Source organism: Oculina patagonica, chromosome 4 (genome assembly GCF_052425735.1).
Source record: "Oculina patagonica isolate OP01 chromosome 4, crgOcupat, whole genome shotgun sequence".
Taxonomy (NCBI): domain Eukaryota; kingdom Metazoa; phylum Cnidaria; class Anthozoa; order Scleractinia; family Oculinidae; genus Oculina; species Oculina patagonica.
In genome coordinates, this window is record NC_135761.1 from 10,672,241 (window position 1) to 10,692,287 (window position 20,047).

The 20,047-nt window shown below is 38.6% G+C and overlaps 3 protein-coding genes across 3 annotated transcripts; 2 read left to right on the forward strand and 1 right to left on the reverse strand.

Annotated features, from left to right (window-relative positions):
* Positions 1–3,509: 3,509 nt before the first annotated feature.
* LOC144649514 (guanine nucleotide exchange factor MSS4-like) lies at positions 3,510–6,150 on the reverse strand. Its single transcript, XM_078509018.1, has 2 exons — positions 5,746–6,150; positions 3,510–3,925 (listed from the first exon to the last, which is right to left on the reverse strand). Exons 1-2 carry the CDS (start codon positions 5,848–5,850, stop codon positions 3,671–3,673), a joined length of 360 nt encoding a protein of 119 aa, XP_078365144.1. The 5' UTR covers positions 5,851–6,150; the 3' UTR covers positions 3,510–3,670.
* A 101-nt stretch (positions 6,151–6,251) lies between these two features.
* Positions 6,252–10,961, forward strand: LOC144649513 (1-acylglycerol-3-phosphate O-acyltransferase ABHD5-like). The gene is made up of 5 exons (XM_078509017.1): positions 6,252–6,408; positions 6,490–6,596; positions 7,923–8,441; positions 8,625–8,739; positions 9,617–10,961. Exons 1-5 carry the CDS (start codon positions 6,362–6,364, stop codon positions 9,945–9,947), a joined length of 1,119 nt encoding a protein of 372 aa, XP_078365143.1. The 5' UTR covers positions 6,252–6,361; the 3' UTR covers positions 9,948–10,961.
* A 2,221-nt stretch (positions 10,962–13,182) lies between these two features.
* Positions 13,183–19,730, forward strand: LOC144649525 ((Lyso)-N-acylphosphatidylethanolamine lipase-like). The gene is made up of 5 exons (XM_078509036.1): positions 13,183–13,315; positions 13,415–13,512; positions 15,104–15,628; positions 16,187–16,298; positions 17,236–19,730. Exons 1-5 carry the CDS (start codon positions 13,293–13,295, stop codon positions 17,552–17,554), a joined length of 1,077 nt encoding a protein of 358 aa, XP_078365162.1. The 5' UTR covers positions 13,183–13,292; the 3' UTR covers positions 17,555–19,730.
* Positions 19,731–20,047: the final 317 nt, after the last annotated feature.

A 20,047-nucleotide genomic window follows, 5' to 3' on the forward strand; every position in this document is an offset into this window, starting at 1 on the left:
AGGGAAATAACTGTTGACCCATGCCTTAATTTACGCGAGCAGAGAGAAGACGTCTGAAATTCAGGCAAGTCTGTGTCCAGGAGACTCTCTAATAATCCGGCAGCACTGTACTGGCATTAGATGCAATGGAAGAGATTTGTGTTTTTGGACAGTTATACAGGGACCACGCAGGAAGAATTTGAGTGGTGGTGGTGGGGGGGGGGGGGGGGGGGCTGAAAGTCGAACCCTGAAGTGAGTAAACTTAGGGGGGCTCCCTGGGGGTACAGGGGCATGCTCCCCAGGAAAAAAATTTGGATTTCAAATTCACTTAAATACCGGAAAATGCATTTGAAATTACTCACTGACCCCGACTACTCATGAACCTTTCTCACTATGATCCCGGGTATGTTGAAGTAACGGCAAATGAGATGTTACCAGAAGGAATGAAAACAGAAAAGACAACTTCACTTTATGTTACAAAATCAATTACCTTTAGAATGGGCTTGAAAGCAAATCGTATCGTCTTATAAACTTAACCCATTTGGTGGGATCGAAACTGACCAACGATGAAACAGGCCTTTTTCATGGGAAGTCCCCTTAAAAACCAAGTTTTTAATAAAGGGCATGCTCCCGTAGTAGCCTAACCATTTTCCAATAATAACTGAAAACCTTGAAGACAACTGTCCGCGTTTACTTGTTTTTTTCTATGTATCTACGTTGCAGGCGAGTTTATTTTGGCTACAGTGACTGCTGTTACTTTCGTCCTTTACAAACTAAATCAATAATATGGCTTCCAGAATCAAATATTTTTAGTAATTTTTCGCTCGTTTTTTCATTCAGTGTATTTTTTCCTTGTTACTGTAAAAAAGTGGGGGGGGGGGGGGGCCTCCCTCTGAGCTCGCTACATTTCAACCTATGCATGAAATAACCACTGTTGTATTTGGATCCGCTCTAGCCATAAACAACGAGTACACATTTTAATTTCACGATATTAGGTTTGTATAACTTCTGCATGGACTAAAAAAGCAAATTATTCACGACTACATTTTTTATTTTTTATCCCCCGTAGTAGGTTTGTTTTATACAAATCAAGTCAATCAAAGTAACACTTCAGACAACTTGTCATGACTTGTTCTCCTTCTGAAACTAAAGAGTGCAGTTCTCTAGTCACGCCACAGCGTTTTCTGTGCTGACAAAAATTCCTCTAACGACCGAAAAACTGATAAGCTTCGAAAGGCAGCAAAACCTTGGGGATTTCTTCTTTGCATTTCTCTAGAAAGGTTCAAATTTGAAGAGAAAAGGAGTACAAAAAAAAAAAAATTGGCATGCAGCCGTTACAGAGAGTGCATATATCGTCGCAAGCAACACTCGAATTTGTCACGAGAACTTGCGTGACACGATGGTTCGAGCGATTTCGAAACAGGCAGCTGACAGCCATCCACTACAGTTGAGAATTACAATGAATTTGATCTATCCATTGCTTGTTGCGATACTTTTGAAGGTATCACAAACCGTTATAGCCGAAGACGAATGCCAGAAGGACGCAGACTGTGCAAATGTAGAGAATTCTACACTTTCCTCGTGCTGCCGCAGGAAATTGCAGTCGAGTGTATGCAGAGAAACTTGTATTGACGAATCCTGTATCATAAGCTGGGACTGTGGAACTGCACAAGAACTGTTCTGTTGTAGCAACCATGTTTGTGCAAGCTCATCAGAGAAATGTTCGACTCAGTGCTACGTGGCCAGTTTGGGTGACTGTTGTAGTTGTACTTTCAGTAACTTGTGCTGTATTGGGAATTGGTGGAGTCATGTTTTACATGTAAGGCATCGTCGGCGCTTACAGGAACGAGGAAGCATTCTAGTGGAAGAACCAGTTATATCGTATTAAATCTATGATATTGGAAGCGGGCAGTAATAAGAAACAACAAAATTGTAGTGAATTTTAAATTGACCTTCGTCTTTAATTTTAGTTTAGGGACCGGTCATTATTTATGTAGAGGGGGGGGAGGGCAAAAAAGAAGGGGGGGTCAAGGCTATTTCAGAGTGGCAAGAGGGGGGGGCTAAAATTTTTTATAAAGAAGTTTAGGGGGGATAAGCAGTTTGAGGTGGGTAAAACAGTTAAATAGAACAGTGCAAACACCATATGTGAAACTTACAGTGATTGTTTTCTTTTGTTTAAACTCCACTATTATGTACAACTTTAGTGATTTGTATTTTACAGAAATACTGTTTTCACTCTAAACTCCATTGTTATCTTAAAATTAATTTTAGTTAATAAAGAAACCAGACCTTTATAATCTGCTTTAATATAATAATTGAAATTATTTATTTGACTGAAATTACTTTTTACAAAATGATTATCACTGCAATAGCCCAAGAAGTAATAAAACATGATATTTATGACAACAAGAATTCAAAGTAATGATTCTTTACAACTTTAGGAAAATCATTGGAAAGGAATTATATTTTGCATGGATATTACATTTGTGTTCACCATGAGAGAATAATTTGTAAAAACTACCACTTTTCCAAAGTTAAGGAGTTAATAATAGAGGTATGTTTACTATACACATAACTCATTCAAAAATTTGCTGTATATATATTTGCTGGACTTGGTTGACTAAGTGTTGATCCAGCTTTTTTGAATTAGAACAAGTGTGCAATTAAGATTGTATGTAACATGCATTTAATAATAAATTACTTGAGGCATATAAAGGGAGATATGAAGTGGGGGGGGGGGTCATCACGTAAATATTGAATAAAGAAGGGGGGGTCACTTGCTACTTACATGGCCTGGAGGGGGGGCCTTACAGAAATTTTGATCTTTCCAACATATTTTCCCCTCCCCCCTCTACATAAATAATGACCGGTCCCTTATAGACTATTGATATAGCCGTCTTCGTCTGGTCAAAGGTCAATTGAGATGTTATTTCTTTGGCAATTATGTTCAAGCAAAGAACAGTTTTACTTTTTTTCAGTTGTAGAGCTATTAGTAGGCTCATTTTCCGTTTTGCTTGATAAACTTTGTGGGTTTTGTTACTTTTAGTCATTGAGAGGGAAATGGGGGGGGGGGGGGGGAGAAGCAATTTATTGTAAACCATTCACTGACCATTGAATAAGGGATTTCTAATTTCATTTAAATTTTTCCTGGCATTAAGCTCCAAAATAGGGAACTACAGTGCAATACAGACTACTTCAGGACAATAACATGACATATTTTGCATGTTCTTCTGACCTTATATGGTAGTGGCACTTTCAAAGATAAGGTTTTAATTTTCACAGTTGTTCAAAGTTCGATACACAACCGGTATCCTGACGATTACTAAGTTTTTGAAGCTTTACAAAAAAAGTTCTACATGTTTGAAAATAGCGTTATGCGGACTTGTCGGCGCCATTTGTGACATTTGTCACATTTGTCAAAAGCCTAAAAAGCACTTTGGAGGCTACGGTTAGAGGCAATCATGAAATGATGTAATAGTTGAATAATAATACAACTTCTTTAGTTGAATAATAATACAACTTCTTAAAAAGAAAATATAACATCTACTTTTATTGTACCAATGAAAGAGCTGTAAAAAAATTATACACAGTGAACACTGTATGAAGACAGCTAAAAGCAAAATCAAATTTGCAAGAAAAGTATCACTAGAAAGAAAATTATTATAACATACAATTATTACCATAACAATAACTATTGATTTATTTGTCTATGCTCGACGCGTTCAACTGCAATATAAAACTTTGTCTTGTCGTTGACATCATGCCATCCTATTGGTCCACATTCACAATCTGCGCAAGCCAAATATTTTACAGTGTCCACAGTCATGGAAAAGCCAACATTTTCAAATGCAAACATGTCAGAGACCATCCAATGACTCTTGAGGGTTTCACCTTGATGTTCTGAGCCAGCCAAGTCTTTCTTTTTCTGCATAAAGGGCAAGAAGAGCTATGTAAAAAGAAAAGGGAATGTTTAATTAAAGGCAATTAATCAATGAGCATGAAGTTAAGTTAATCTACGCTTTTGAGGCTTTAATAACAACACTCTCACAATGCTGAACAAAGGTTACATGGTCATATTTCCCATAGAGCTTGGGGTACCTGTGGATTTTGTTGATGGAAGATTTAATTTGGAAGTTACAATATTCAACTCTGATGTAATGTATATGAAATGATTCATATATGAACTGCGGATGTATATGAAAGTGATAAATGATCATCGCATTGAATTTCCAATTTAAGCAATTGGAAATGAAGAAGCCTAAAAAAAAATTCAGGGCTTCAACGAAATTATGGAATTTTGTTGGAAATTATGGAAATTCAATGCGATGATCATTTATCACTTTTATATTCAACTCTATTGCAGAGTCATGTCTTGTCACAAGGATGTTACACTAGCAGTATTTAGCTAATGTGTGTGAGTACAACCTTAAACAAAACTTGGTGCACCTTTCTTTACTCATCATGGATTTGTCAAATACTTTAGGCACTCTTCATTGCATATGGTTCCACTAATGGAAGACCTCCTTCAGATCATTAAAAATTGAAATTGTGTAGCCTCTCGACTACCTGTAAACATAGTTAGTAGAGGGAGACTGGTTAGGAAACCCGCAAACTTCAAAGAAGCATGTCTTTGTTTACGATTTTCAATGTCACGTGACATTGACCCTGCACACAACATTTCAAGATGGCGTCCGAATAGTAGTGCGAGTGTTGAGCGAGTTTCGAAGTCTTTCTATCGTGTTCTTGTCCGTTTTTTGTCTCGCTCAGTTTATAGATTTGAGAAAAAAGTAGCTTATGAGTAGTTCTGCGGGATGCCAGGCGAAAATTGTGCGGTGTTTGGTTGTGGATCGTGCCGGAGAACAAAAGGTCTTGGGATATTCAAGCTTCCACATTCGAAAGATGAAGAGCACAAGAAGTGGCGTGAAGCATGGCTTAGCGAGATAACGAACTATGCTGTAAATGACCATTATTTTACGAAGAACTGCACCCACTCATTATTCCTCAGGCTGCCTGTGATTCAAGTTGTTTTGAGCTTTTAAGCAAATATGGGCTCCTTAATCAGAGGCAGCAGAGCCTTTTGAAATGCGAGAGCACTCATTGTACACCAAGCCAAATACTTAGCCTGGCTCTAATCATCACTGTTTGCTGTGCCCACTAGGCCTTTCTCCAAGTTAGCGACTGGCCTTGCAGCAAGGCGCCCAAAAGTGTGACCACTTTTAATTTATTCACATTCTTTTGTGCAGATTTAATCCAATCAAAAGCCATGGATAGCTTGCAGTTGACTTCTGATTGGATTAAATCTGCACGAAACCAATTTTATGCTCTGCTAGCGATATTTTTGGCACTAAAATGTGGGGGGAGGGGGGGGGTCCTGCGCCCCTCCTCTGCTGCCTCTCTTAACAGCAAATCATTTAACGACTGGTCCCTCAAGAAATTACTTAGTAAATTTGGTTCCTTAATTCTCAGTTTCTTGGGAAGGCAAATTCCCTTGGGACTAGTCCCTTAGAGCAATTTTCGCTAAAGTGTCTAAAACGCTGGTTTTGCATCGGCTACTTTCTTGACCAATCAAAAGTAAAACCAAAAGCAATGTTTACCGTGATTCGATCGCACGCGTTTCACTTTTGCCGCACTTTACACCGGCTATATGTATTTGCTTTGAGTTTCGATTGATTCGCTGGATTGTCTGGTCTTGTCTGTGTCCTTCCTGATTGCCCAGAGGGCTCGCTCTAATAAGTGTAAGTTAAATTTGTACACGAAAAGACATACCTCTCTTTCTTCGTAGCTTGCGGCACTTGGCCTTAGAACCTTTGATTCACAAAACTTGCACACCACCCACTTATTGTTCTTTCCACCCGCAACAAGATCATCCATGTTCGGCTTATTGATTTCTTTTTGTGCTCCAACTTGCGGCCTATGTCCAATTCAGGCAGGCGTTACAACCAAAGCGCGTGTTACTGGGAACTACCATCTACTGCTTGAACCTACCTGTGACGTCATGTGACATCACAAATTCAATGTTTGCAGTCTGTTTTTTTAGCGATTTGCGGCAATACAAAATCCTGAGACATTAAAGCAAGGTATTTCTTTTCTTCTTTCGCGTATTTTTCTTTTAAAATTCTTTTTATACCTTGCTATGATGAGTAAAGTACATTTTACATTACGTATTTCGACAAATTTAGACCAAAGTTGCTTAGTCACTGCTTGTCACACAAAACAAACTGTACATGACGTACTTGGCCAAATGGACCAATCACAGACCGTTCTTCATTACGTCATTTGTGTTATGCAAGGCACGGACGGAGAGAAGGCGGCGGATTATAAAAGGTGGAGAAGGTTTTGTTTGAGGTGAAGTTTCGAAGGAAAGAATACTCAACAAACAATAATGGCTACAGCTTTAACGCAAGAAATTCGAGAAACCGATAATCAAAGGTACTTATAGTCGAATTCATTTGTTACGGGAAATATAGCTGATCTTTTACGCTCACAATTTTTATTTGTTTAATCTCGCAGTATCGTTGCATCATCGGCGCTGGAACGATCAGGGTCTCGAAGAAAGTGCTCATGGCGACCGACTTCAGAGAGTTTGTTGGCAGCTGCAGAAGCAAGGATTTTACAATGTAAGTTTAAGTTGCTGTAAAAGATTGCTTTCAGTGCTCAACACTTGCAATGCTTGCAGTATTCGACCCCGGGTATTCGACGAGAGTGTTTCGAATGACACCTTTGCTCAGGACGTAACAAATCGATCGAAATCGATCATCGGAAACCTAATCGATAAATCGATATTATTCGATATTTTTCGATAAATGATTAACTAATTAGTATCGAAAATCGATCAAAATCGATAATCACACGATTTGGGAGTGGATTATCGATTTTGATTGAGAAAGACTGTTGTTTTGTGTTTTGAAAGAAATTGAAAAGGTTCCGTGCAATTCTCGGCTTTCTACTCTCCACGATAAGTTTTTTCAGTTTCATATGAAGTTACTGTAATTGAGACATAAACTACAATGAAGATAGTAATTAACGTCAAGTCTGAAAGTGATCTGATCAGTTCCTGTGACCTGATCATATAAATAAAAGATTGTTCAAACAAACGTAATTAATATGAAGTGTAAAATGGAATCCTTTGCGGGTATTAAACCGGTTGTTTCGTCTACAAATTGTGTCGCTGACGAACGTCTTTGGTTACGTCGCGTATACATATTCTGATATTCTTTGTTTTATAGGATTGCATTGACCATGTTTTATTCTTCGTTCGAAAATAAATGTTGCCGAACTGACCTGACTGGCCATTAGCAAAACAACTTGAAGGCGAAGCAACTGCATTTCTTTCAACGTCACACTTCAGGATTGATTGGACACACACAAAAAAAAAACAGTAGCTTTTCTTCTCCGATCGAAATTGATACAAATCGTTTGAAATCGATACTAATCGAACGTGATTGATACTTTTCGAATGCAATCGATACTAATCGAACTTTAATTAGTGAAATCGATCAAAATCGATAATCACAAAGAATTGGGTCATCGATTTTGATCGATTTTCGATACTAATTAGTTAATTACTTATCGATGTTTATCGATTTTTATTGATTTTTATCGAGTATCGGAATTATCGATTTGTTACGTCCTGCTTTGCTGTCTGTCGATCGGTTGATCAACTCTTCTCAGGTTCGATCTCTCAACCAAAAGAATATTTTATTATGTGCTATTTTCTGTCGATAGCCCCCAAACTAGTGGTTTTACTGAGTTTAACTGGTCCAAGAATGACAGAAAAAGATATAAAAGCTCGCAAACGACTGTATTAAAAATCTTTGTTTTAATTTTGTTAATTAATTCAATACAAACAAAAACCGGTGCGACTGGCTTGCAATGCATGATGTTAGCTGTTTTCTCCAAAGCTAATTAAATTAACTTAATTGACGTTTTCTGTCTTTCTGCAGTTGTCAAGACTCACTATGAAAGCAAGTATGTACCTGTGGAAAATCGTCAAAAAATATGGACATTGAAATTCAATCCTAATGCAACAAAAGTGCCTCTGGTATTGATGCACGGCTTCGGGGGAGGTGTTGGTCTCTGGGCAATGAACATTGATGCCTTAGCTAAAGAAAGGACTGTGTATGCGATGGATGTATTGGGATTTGGCCGCAGTTCACGGCCTCAGTTAAGTGCAGATCCACAAGAAGCTGAAAAGGAATTTGTGGACTCCATTGAACAATGGCGGCAACACCTTGGGCTGGAAAAATTTGTTCTCGTGGGACACAGCTTTGGTGGCTTCCTTGCAAGTTCATATGCTCTTGAACATTCCTCCAGAGTTCAGCATCTTGTCCTGGTGGATTCCTGGGGCTATCCTGAAAAACCTGCTGAATTTGAGTATAACATTCCGATGTGGGCGAGAGTGTTAAAAGCTGTCATCACCCCATTTAACCCACTGGCAGGACTGCGAGCTGCTGGCCCTTGGGGTATGTCAACAACACTTAGTCTGTTTTGCTACAAAATAATTAAAATTAAAATTAAGTAAGTACATGTGAATTTTTTAAAAAAAAAATTTCAGCAATGTGTCACCTTGGTATTAGCTAAATGATGATCATGATGACCATGTCAATTAATTAATTAATTAATTTTTTGACTTTCTGTTGTGACAGGTCCATCACTGGTCCAGAAACTGAGGCCTGATTTTCAAAGGAAGTACTCTCGTATTTTGACAGATGACACTACTATTTTGAATTACATTTACCACTGTAATGCTCAAACACCAAGGTAAGGGACCGTTCATTTTTTATGAGGAAGGGGGGGCTGGTGGGATTTGAGGGGGGGGGGGTCATGCAAAAAAATATGGCTTCAAAGGGGGGGGTCAGGCAAAAACATATGGTCAGTAAGGGGGGGTCACTGAAAATAATTATACTTATAAGTCAAAAAGTGCTGTAATAAGGGCTTCTGTAATAGTTAAAAGTCTTGCCAGAATGCCCAAAATAACACTCCTGTGGTTCTGAAAATTCAAATTTTCCCGGGGTAGAATGCCCCCGGACCCCCCTACTTTGTTATGTACCCCTACTTTGATATTAACTCAACCCAACAGCATATTGGTTACAAATGCAGTCAACCCATACTTTCAAACAGCATCCACAATAAACAGTCAAGGCAATGTCAGCTCTATGGAGGAATGTAGTTTTTCTGTTATTATGACTGAACAACTAATACATTCTTTAGTCATAACGCTTGATAAATTTTAATTTCACTTGATAATTTTTTTTTGGGGGGGGGGGGTCCATCGGAAAGAAAATTGGATTTTGAGGGGGGGGACAGGGAAAAATTTCTGATGAAGAAGGGGGGGTCATTATATATAACAGTGACTGTCTGTCAAATCCCACCAGCCCCCCCTACCCCATAAAAAATGAACCGCCCCTAATTATAAAAATAATTAAAACAATCTTATAATTCAGTGTAATAGCTAGTTCAGCTTGCCTGTATATGCACCGTAAATTTGGTGATCTTTAGGATTATTGTGATGCAGGATAAACTCTTATCCTCTTTTTAGCAGCGACAATGATGTTGTTAGGTATATTGTGCTCACAGAGTCACCTGAGAAAGGCAGCCAGGGATGTTTTCTAAACAAAATGTTGTTTTCTTTCTTTAGTGGTGAAACAGCTTTCAAGAAGATGACCGAGTCTTTTGGTTGGGCCAAGTTTCCCATGATTCACAGAATCAGTGGACTTGACAAAAACATTCCTATGACAATGATCCATGGTTCAGAATCTTGGATTGATGACTCCAGTAGTTACGAAACTAAATATCTGCGGAGTGGAAGTTATGTTGATGTTAAAGTCATTCAAGAAGCAGGACACCATGTCTATGCAGATCAGCCTGATGATTTCAATTCGCTGGTGGATAAAATTTGTCAGAAAGAGGATGAAAGTCCTCAGCATGCATTGCATGCCTATAATGCTAGATACCAATCATCTGTTTAACTTATTCACAGTACCAGCTTTACAGATTGTGCAGCAGAGTATTTTATATCCGGTTGCCTTTGCTTAATGTATAGTGTTAGGTTGCTATATGATCAGGGATGTAGCTAAGAGCTGGCTACTGGCTAATTTCAGTGGTTAATAAAAGACAGCTTATCACAGACTGATTTTACACAAAAAAACAAAGAATGGGCAATGTTGGAAGTATAAAGAGCAGAAGGGCGGCTGGGCTTTTTAATGAGCTGGCTTTGGTTTTTCTTAGCTACATCCCTGGCAGTATGAAAATAAGTATATACAGAAACCCATAAGGGTTGAAACGTGTAACTCCCTATGATTCGCATTGTACAAAGCGTTTGCACATTCGTTTCTACTAAGTATACCATATTTGGAAAATCACGAGAAACATTGAACCAATCAAAATGACTATATTTGGATTAAATTCACCGCTCGTGCTCGATGGCGTAATCTTGTTTTTGAACAAGCTTTGTTGAATAAAGTTAAATTTGGTTAAATTCTCCTGTTTCATCTTCTTGAAGTAGTCTGGAGAACTTCGCTTCGATACACTTAATATATTTCTTTAGTTTATTTAAGAAATTTACGGCGTTTAGGTCGAAATTCAAGCAACTTACCGCAAAACCAAAAATTATGTTGCGTGTGTCATTACGTGTATAAAGCATAATTATTCGCTTACAAATTCTTCGTGTTTCCAAATATGGTACTAAGCAAAATGAATATTCAAACGCTGTGCGCGCGTGTTACACGTTTCAACCCTTATGGGTTTCTGGTATATATGTGTACATATAAAGTATGTGCACGTGTCAAAATTCTCTCAGAATTTTGTGTAAATCTTCTCCATTTCTTTAGAAATGATTTCTTAGGGGCTCATGTTCTGCCATTCAAAATTGATGTAACATGACAATAGTTAGATATCTGTAGTTTTACAATATAAACATAAATATTTATAGCAATATATTTTCTACTCTTAGTTTAATAGGAGAGTTATCTGAAATAGTGTAAATAAACTTTGTTTATTCACATTTTGTTTTGCATTTTTCCCTCCATATTCTTCCACTTTTGATTTTACTGCTACCAAAATAACAAAGACAATATGTGACAATTTAGTACTAATAAAGTACTGGGTAATAAATAGGGGATTATGCTGTTAAACTATCAAATCACTAGACAAGAAATCTAGAACTTTTAAAATATTGTTATTGGGTGCCCTAGAACAACCTAGCTTGCGAAAGAATAGCAGGAGTCTAGTTCCATGTGTTAATTATTTGCAGGCCTTCTTCTGTATTGTAGTTTTCTTTGACTTGCAATTAAATGCCTGGAATAGTTGGAATTAAAAGTCACCGGCCAATTTGAAAACATCTACTGGCAACAAGTCTGCTTACTAAGAAAGTCTCACCTAAATCAGTCTGCATTTAGTTGGGCAGCCTTCAGAGTTTGAACGTGTGGGTGAGGTGGCAAAAGAAGTAACTGCCACAAAATCCTTTTCTCAGACCATCGCGTTCCCAGAGCCTGCACTCCCCGATCCCCCGGAGGGGTACTCCCTTATAAGGGCTTAACGGGACGTGCGGCCCGATAGGGTATGGTTTTCAGGCTTTTGTCTCGAACGGGGTATATATTTCACCCCTTTTTGTCTTTAACGGGGTAAAAACTTAAGCAGGATAGGCTTATATGCCTTCAGAGGTGTAAATTTATACAAATTTAGCCACAAGCCAAATCTTCACAAATTCTTCCGTATTGCTGATCGACTTACGTTGCTTCGGCATCGATACTTTGCTTAATTCACGATTACAACGGAGCCAGTGAGGTACTTACTTGTTTTTGTCTTAGACGGGGTATCAAAAATTGGCATTCTGTCTTAAACAGGCTAGGAAAATCAGAGGTTCGTTTCTTAAACAGGGTCAGGGTTTAGGGGGCGGACCGCACCTCACTGCCCGAAATTATATCCAGTGCAGAGCACTGAACATGCTGAACTGTCGTGAATGTTGATGTCGCCTTTGTGCTGGAAGGAATATGATATATTGCTTTTTACACAAAACAATATCGTTGTCGGGATCATTGTCTTGTGACTTCCATGCCTCGCGTAGACTCTGACCTTCTGGGAACGAAATTGTCTGACCTTTACTCGCCTCATTCAGACAAGCCGGGAGGGAATGGCTCTTCCCAAATTATTACGCGCCTCGCATAACGGTCAAATAGTTTTATTCAAAAAAAAAAATTCCTTATACCTGATCTGTATTAAAATTCCTTTGGTTATTCCAAACTTGGCCTCTGTGAGTTTTTTAATCCATACAAACCCTATTTTAACATCCCTCTGTAAATAGACAGATCTTGAGAAACCTTAATGTTCTCCAGGCATTGCCTAATGTATCGATAATGTTATAAAAAAACAGTCTCGCCGAACAGCAGGCTGCTTTTCACGTGCACGTGTACGTTTTGACCCTAAGAAAACGACCAACCGAAATAAAAAAGAAAGGAAAACACATGCATACACTCACACACTCTCACCGATAAAACCACCAAAAAAGGTCTGTCCAAAATCGGCTAAAATGACTGATAATGATATTGGGGTCTGCGGTGTTGACCAAGATAACCAGTTAACGGTCACGCCACTCGTTTTTTTTTTTCTCGATCTTTTTTTCGCCCTCGAGTCAACAAATCCGCCAGTTATGAAATAGCGGTATTTTCCGACCTTTTTTGCAGTATTGCGATATTTGCCGACTTTTTTTGCTGTAATGTGGTGTTCAGCACCCCCCAATGTTTCCCTCGTGACTAGCAAACACGTCTCTATTTTCATGTTTGGCGGGTTAATTTTCAGAGGGGAGCAAAGGGCATCAGCGTTTCTGCACGTATAGCTCGTGCGTGTATTAAAGTTCTACCCAAAGCAGCAAATATTGGACTTCAAAAGTCATTGAAAAGATTGAGATCTTTTTCCGCATTATTTCAAAATATTGCCATAGATTTTGCAAAAAAAGTTTGTTCAAAGGACTGACTGAAAAAAAAAGTACTTTCTTAGCAGTGAAAAGTCCAAACGCGCAGAACGCAAAATTGATTGGCTGTAAACTAAACACTTCAAAATATACAAATTCACAATATTTTTGATGTCTTTTGCATTCGTATTCGTACGGAATTCAGAAATATTTTGGTGATTCAACTTGTCAATCATGCAATGCTTTTTAAGAGGGCACTCAAGGTCAAGGGCGCATGTGTGTGAACTTCGCGTGACGTAACAACGAGCATAAATTTACGCGGTCAAAAACGCCAACAACGCAGGCTACATATTTGTAAGCAACACGAGGATGAAGGGAAGATGCGACAAGGAATTCGGCTAAAAACATGCAAGAACCGGAAGATCAAGGGTAGGGAAATGATAGAGTGTTTAAATTCAAGTTCTGTGGCGTAAAATCGCCGATTTTGTCGAAGAATTGAAAATTTTATAGCTTCCTAACTTTTCACAGCACTGACGAGGGAGGATGGAATTGGTTTTCTGGCTGGTTTTCGTGGTGCCCGACCTCTGAGAAACACCTTGAAAACGCCGAATCTCAAATTTTAGAAAGTAAGTGTACATTGTTTGACTGTAGTAGCTTTTTATTTTTTTAACCAAACACGTGTAACCTACAAGTTACGTCAGATAGCCGGAGCTTTGCCGGCGTCGATTCATGTAGATGTAAACATCGACGAAGGATAGATAGGCGAAAGATAGTTAAAACTTTTTAGTTTAGTTTCAATCTAGTTTGACAGATAAGATGTTGTGGTAACCCTTTTTATATCTTTAGCAAGATCATACTATTGTAGAGTTATTTCGCTTCGCAGGGTAGCCATTGTTGATAAAAGATGTCGTACATTTCATGATCATGTGATTATAATTCCCGGCATGGCATATTTGTGTCACCATCGTACTCATTCTACTCATGTTTGTTGCGAATAACAGAAAATACGGGTATATATTTAAGCAGCGAACATAAGTGATCGACTTCTTAGCCACAACTAAAGAGAGAATAGCTTCAAATACTTAGGGCCATATATATTTATGGCGGAAACTGCCCTCCAACATAAGACCGTCTAAACTGAAATCAACACTTCTAAAAGGAACATTAGAACCCGGGGGGTGGGTGGGGGGGGGGTGGGACTCCTATATGAAACAGACGGGGATGCTCGTCGGAAATTTTGAAAAGAACCCCTAAAAGAGACCAATCTGGGTGTGGCTCAAGCTTTTCTTGAGCCTTAAAAGATACCAGAAAACTAAGAATAGAATTTATATTTGTATATTTCTTCGTTTGTAACCCTAAACGAGACCATTATGGCTAAAAATATTGGCGTTTTGCCCGGAACACCCTAAGCGAGACCAAAAATCCAAAATTTTCAACCCTAAGCGAGACGACGAGCATCCCCGTCACTTTCATAAGCGAGTCCCCCCCGGGCATTAGAAATATTTATTTTGAATCAGTAATGGGGAAATGTGGTCCGGAATGCCTTTTATGTAAATCGTGGTTTCTTTTCCTTTTTTTTGGTACATATGTGACATCATTTCAATGAACAGTATTCAGGATTGCTTTTATTTCATTTCATTTGTGATCCCCTATTAGTTCTCTCCAGAGCTAAAGTTATCAGATACATGAATAAAGTTGATTATTATTAATAATGGTAATTAGGACTGAGTGGAGTCCAATTCGGTCTGTAATCATACGAGTGATTAACAAAATCGGACAACTGTGAAGCGGGAGTTTAATCGTGAGTATGATTACAGACAGAATTGGACGACACAAAGTCCTGTTACCAATTAATCAAAACGATGACAAAATTTGAGAAACAAACAAACTTTACTGGTGAAATGGCTAAACGTCTTTGTGAATGCTGCAAAACATAACAGTTTACTCAACAAAATGCACAACAACAGCGCGCGCAAAATGACGCATACTGTCCAATAACACATGCATGACACGTAAACTGTCCTATTACACTGTCCAATTACAAGCATGATGCGTACACTGTCCTATTAGTGCTCAAATCGGGCTGCTGATAACCAATCACATTCAAGAATTTTTTTATAGTTTTGATTGTTATTATTATTATTATTTATTATTATTATTATTATTATTATTATTATTATTATTCATTTTGACCTTATTGTTCTTGCTTCATCCTAGAAACCCGATCTTATTATGAAAGTGAATTTGTACCTTTGGAAAATGGACACCGGATATGGACATTAAAATTCAACCCAAGGGCTCAGAGAGTGCCGCTAGTCTTGGTTCATGGGTTTGGAGGTGGAGTGGGCCTCTGGGCCATGAACGTTGACACCCTTTCTCAAAATAGGACTGTCTATGCATTTGACATGCTGGGATTTGGACGCAGCTCGCGGCCACAGTTAAGTGCAGATCCTGTAGAAGCCGAAGAGCAATTTGTGGACTCCATTGAAAAGTGGCGTGAGAAGATCGGCCTGGAAAAATTTGTTCTTTTAGGCCACAGCCTTGGTGGTTTCTTAGCAAGTTCCTATGCCATCAAGTACCCCTCCAGAATCCAGCATCTGATTCTAGCTGATCCTTGGGGATTCCCTGTCAAACCCACTGAAGATAATATAAATAGACATATTCCGATGTGGGTGAAGTTCTTAGGAGCTGTTCTAAGTCCTTTTAATCCATTGGCAGGATTGCGTGCAGCTGGTCCTTGGGGTAAGTATACTGTTGAACTTCAGTGGGGGGGGGGGACTACCTTATGTACGCTATAAGGGTATGTGCTGATGGGGTCCCATTTTTGACATTTCAGGTCTGCAATAGGGTTCCAATTTTTACCTTTTAGTCTGAGATGGGGTGGTTGAATACAAAAAAAATATATGCCAATTTTTCATATTTTGAACTGCATATCTGCAATGTGGAGAAAAGGTAGCCATCAACATTGTCATCGCATAGGCGGCAGAGCAGGGGCTGTAGCCCCCAAAACGAAACTCCGCCACCTCTGCATCATCATTGTCATCATCATCAATCTTGTGGTCATCATCATCACCATTGTGATCATCATCATCATCATCATCATTTTATTTAGACCATGTAAATATGCCAAGTTAGCCCATTAGGCCTAATCAATACCAATATTAGCTGTTCCAGGCTCAAGCTCCTTCGATCTCCAGGAATTGTACAGTCCTATCTGCAGATACTGTATATTTTACTGAAAAAAGTCTCAGTTACATGCACTATCTCATAATGATACATTTGATTTGTTTTAACCTGTAGGTCCATCACTTGTGCGGCAATTCAGGCCTGACTTTCAAAGGAAGTTCTCCAGTATCCTGTCAGATGACACCATTTTCAATTACATTTACCACTGCAATGCCCAAGCACCAAGGTACGGAGTCCTGTTTGTTTGTTGTATGAAGTCTTGTGGAGGGGGGCATGGGGTATTGCGGTACTGCGGTGAATAAGAACCCATTTTGTGGTGATCTCAAACCCTACCGTGTGCAATGTTTATGTTTTTAAACCCACGGTGTTCGGTAAAATGAAATTATTTGAGGTGTTACGGGTTTTTCCTGACACTTATCAAAACTTATTTAGCTCCCTCATGTATTTAATTTGTAAAAAAAAAAAACAGTCAAATATTGCCTACTGTAGTTAATCTTGAATGTGCTTTAGCTGCCAATCCCAAGCCGTTTTCATTGATAAGTAACTTGACCACCGCCACCCAGATCATTCAGCTGGCAAGAACTTTATTAGCTTACTTATAGAGCACTTTCATACGTGGGTAAAATATATTGCGGTGATGGTGTTTCGTCAAATTTTCTCGGGGTGATTGTTCAGAGTGTTCAGGGTCCCCCCAAGTCCCTCTCCTTGTGGGACTACAGCAAGTCAACTTATGTAAATATGTCATGGGGTTTTGTTTCCAGGATTTTTTTGTCTAGGAGCATGGGAGCATTGGAAGGAAATGCATATTTTATGAAAAAGCTTTTAAATCCCTCCAAAAGGATTATTTTGAGACACTTAGTCAGTGACACAAGGAAAGGTCTTAAAAATAGAGGGGGGAGGGGGGAGGGGGGAGGGGGGAGGGGTTCAAGAGGTTCAAGTATACGGCAAAATTGGAATTTCTGGGAAAGTGGGGAGTGGGGTCCAACAATTCAAAACAGTGAAACAGAAAAACCTTCCATCATGATGACAGGGTTATAGCTATAGGAACAACACATCATGTTTCCCCAAAACCTTAAACTTATAACATCAACCACTATAATTGTTTTCTTTTTATTGACCAGTAGACTGCAGCATTAAACTTGTTCTATTGTTTTTCTCCACAGTGGGGAAACAGCTTTCAAGAATATGACCATTCCATATGGCTGGGCTAGACATCCCATGATTTACAGAATTGGCAGTGTCGACAAAAATATTCCCATCACTATGATCTATGGATCACGATCTTGGATTGATCACAGCACAGGAAAAGAAGCCAAGGAAAGGTGCAGTGGATGTTATGTCGATGTTCAAGTTATTACAGGTGCTGGGCATCATGTTTACGTAGACCAGCCAAACAAATTCAATGAGTTAGTTGAGAAAATATGTCAAAATGTGGATGGTGATGATAACGATGAAAATGATGCACAATTTGTTGCTCAATAGCATAGTCTAGTATCATCTGTTGTTGGTTACTGTACAGTACTGTTGTGTTTAATGCCTTTTGTCTTCATGAAGTTCAGAATTCACAGAAAAATTGAAAGTGACTCAAAAAAATTAGAAAATAATTATATAAAGAAAGGTAATTGAATTGTCCATTTGAGAATATAAGGATGATACCGGTAACTTACGTGTACTCTAAGTTATTAATTTAAATTTTCTGATTAACTTTTGTCTGCTTCAGGAATGTTTGAGGTACCATTATATATCACTATAACCATGTAAAAAATATATGTGCCAGAAAAAATTAATATAGACTACGAGCAGTCACTTTTTTTACAGAGCCCGTATTTTTTCAGAGTCTGTCAAGCGTTCAGAGTCCCGTCGAGTGTAAAGGGAAAAAGTAAATGACCGTGCGAAAAATGGGGACAAGGCGGGGCTTGAATGCCACTAGTCCCTATTTCTTTTGGGCCTCACCTTGCCCGCCTCGTCCCCATTTTTTGCGCAGTCGCGCCCCGCCTCGTCCCCATTTTTTGTGCGGTCATTTATTTTTTTGCTTTACACTCGACGGGACTCTGCAAACGCTCGACGGACTCTGCAAAAAAAGTAGGGACTGCTTGTAGTCTAATTTTAATATGAAATCATGTAACTTTGCACCTTATGTCAATAGCCAATTTTAAAATTCAACAGTCAAAAGAAAATCTCTCTTGACAAAGGATAAAAGCTGGATAATAGTTTTAGCTTTTCCTTTTTGTCAAAAGCAGTGTAAATGCAAATTAATTTATTTTTAAATTTACAATGTAATTTAATATATATTCCATGCATTGCTATATACATGTATGTATGTACAAAAATGCAAAATTGCACAAGTTTGCAATGTTATTATTATTTTAATTGTATATTTCTATTTTGAATTCTATTGTGTGGTTCCAGGTTATATCCATACCCACCTCATGGATTGTCATTGGAAATTTCAGAGAGAGAGAGAGAGAGAGAGGGGGGGGGGGGGGCTCAAAAGTGAAGTATTTTTTAAAAGGTATGAAATGGAATTTTTGAAGGGGAGGTGAGGGGGGGGGGGGTCCAAACCAACAACCTTACATGGCGGGAGTATGAATATTTTCTGGAACAAGGCACAAAATAACACCTTAGGTTGCTTGTTTCAACAGTGTATTTTAGACTTTTGTGGCCAGTTCTCCTATTTATTAACTAGATTTAAAGTTTTGTTTTTCGTGATCAATAATAATTTGCTATAATTTAGATAACAAACTATCACTTTCTGAAAATACATTCAACTGGTAATACCTTTATTTTTTCTAGGTAACATTGGAAATTCAATATTCAAGACACTTTATTAAACAAATTTCTAATTTTTATGCTACAAATTAAAATTAGTGTACATAAAAAGTATATTTGAGGGGTGTTACACAATATACATTGTATACTGGGTATTTTAACTGTATATGTCAAGAAATCATTTCAGACCTTAGTTTTCTGTAAACAAAAGTGAAAAAAAAGGGTGACACTTAATTAATGCAGCATAAGCGTTATGCTGGCTTATTGTCAGAGTTATATAATTATTTGATCATCAGCTTGGCTTGCCAAGTGAGCTTGTTTTTGTTGTTATTACATTGCACATCAATAAAGTTTTACATTGCACACTAGCTCGAGGTTTTTCCTTTGTCAGGGCTGTGCTCTAGCAGCGCCCGGGTGCCTCAGGCGACTTTTGTCTTCGGGCGACCTATAAAACTTCTCTATCATGAAAGCTTTTAAGAGCTGGGCACCCAAGATTTCTTACAGAGGTACCTTCGGGCACCCTGCAATTATTCTTAGAGCACAGCTTTGTTTGTTATGATCCCATCTTTATAAAGTAACCATTAAGCAAAAAAAAAAAACTCATTTCAGTCTGCAGCGTAAAATGCAGACTGTTGCTTAATGGTTGCTTTTTGGAAAGAGGGTTAGATTGAATTTGTAAGTATAAGGTTAGGGAAAATCTGCAGTCTGTAGTTTATACTGACCACACTGCTGATCAAAAAATTTGAAAAAATCTGGACTTGACTGGGCTGGGGGTCATAAACTAGGCTGCTGGTTGTGAGCAACAGCCCTGCTTTCAGCACAATCCCACAAAGTACAAATTATCTCCATTTTTTTCTCATAGCCTGGGGACCGGAGGAAATACCATAAATTTTAGTCAATCCTTCTGCTGACACAGTTCATAATAATTGAAAAAAAAACAAGTTCATTTATGTGCACAAATTGTATTTTTTTTTCTTGACTTTAACATCTTCCATGTTTCTTTTAACTTAAAAAGGAGAAGCCACGAGCCAAGCGGGCCCACACTGCCGGAGCTTATCCCGGTTTCCGTAGCATTAAGCGGCTAGGAATATTTCTACTCCCCAAGTGACCCCGGCCAAGGCTTGAACTCGGACCGCTCGATCCGGAGTCCGGCGCACTAACCATTAGGCCACCGCGCCTCCCAGTTATTTATTAAAAGGAGTTGAA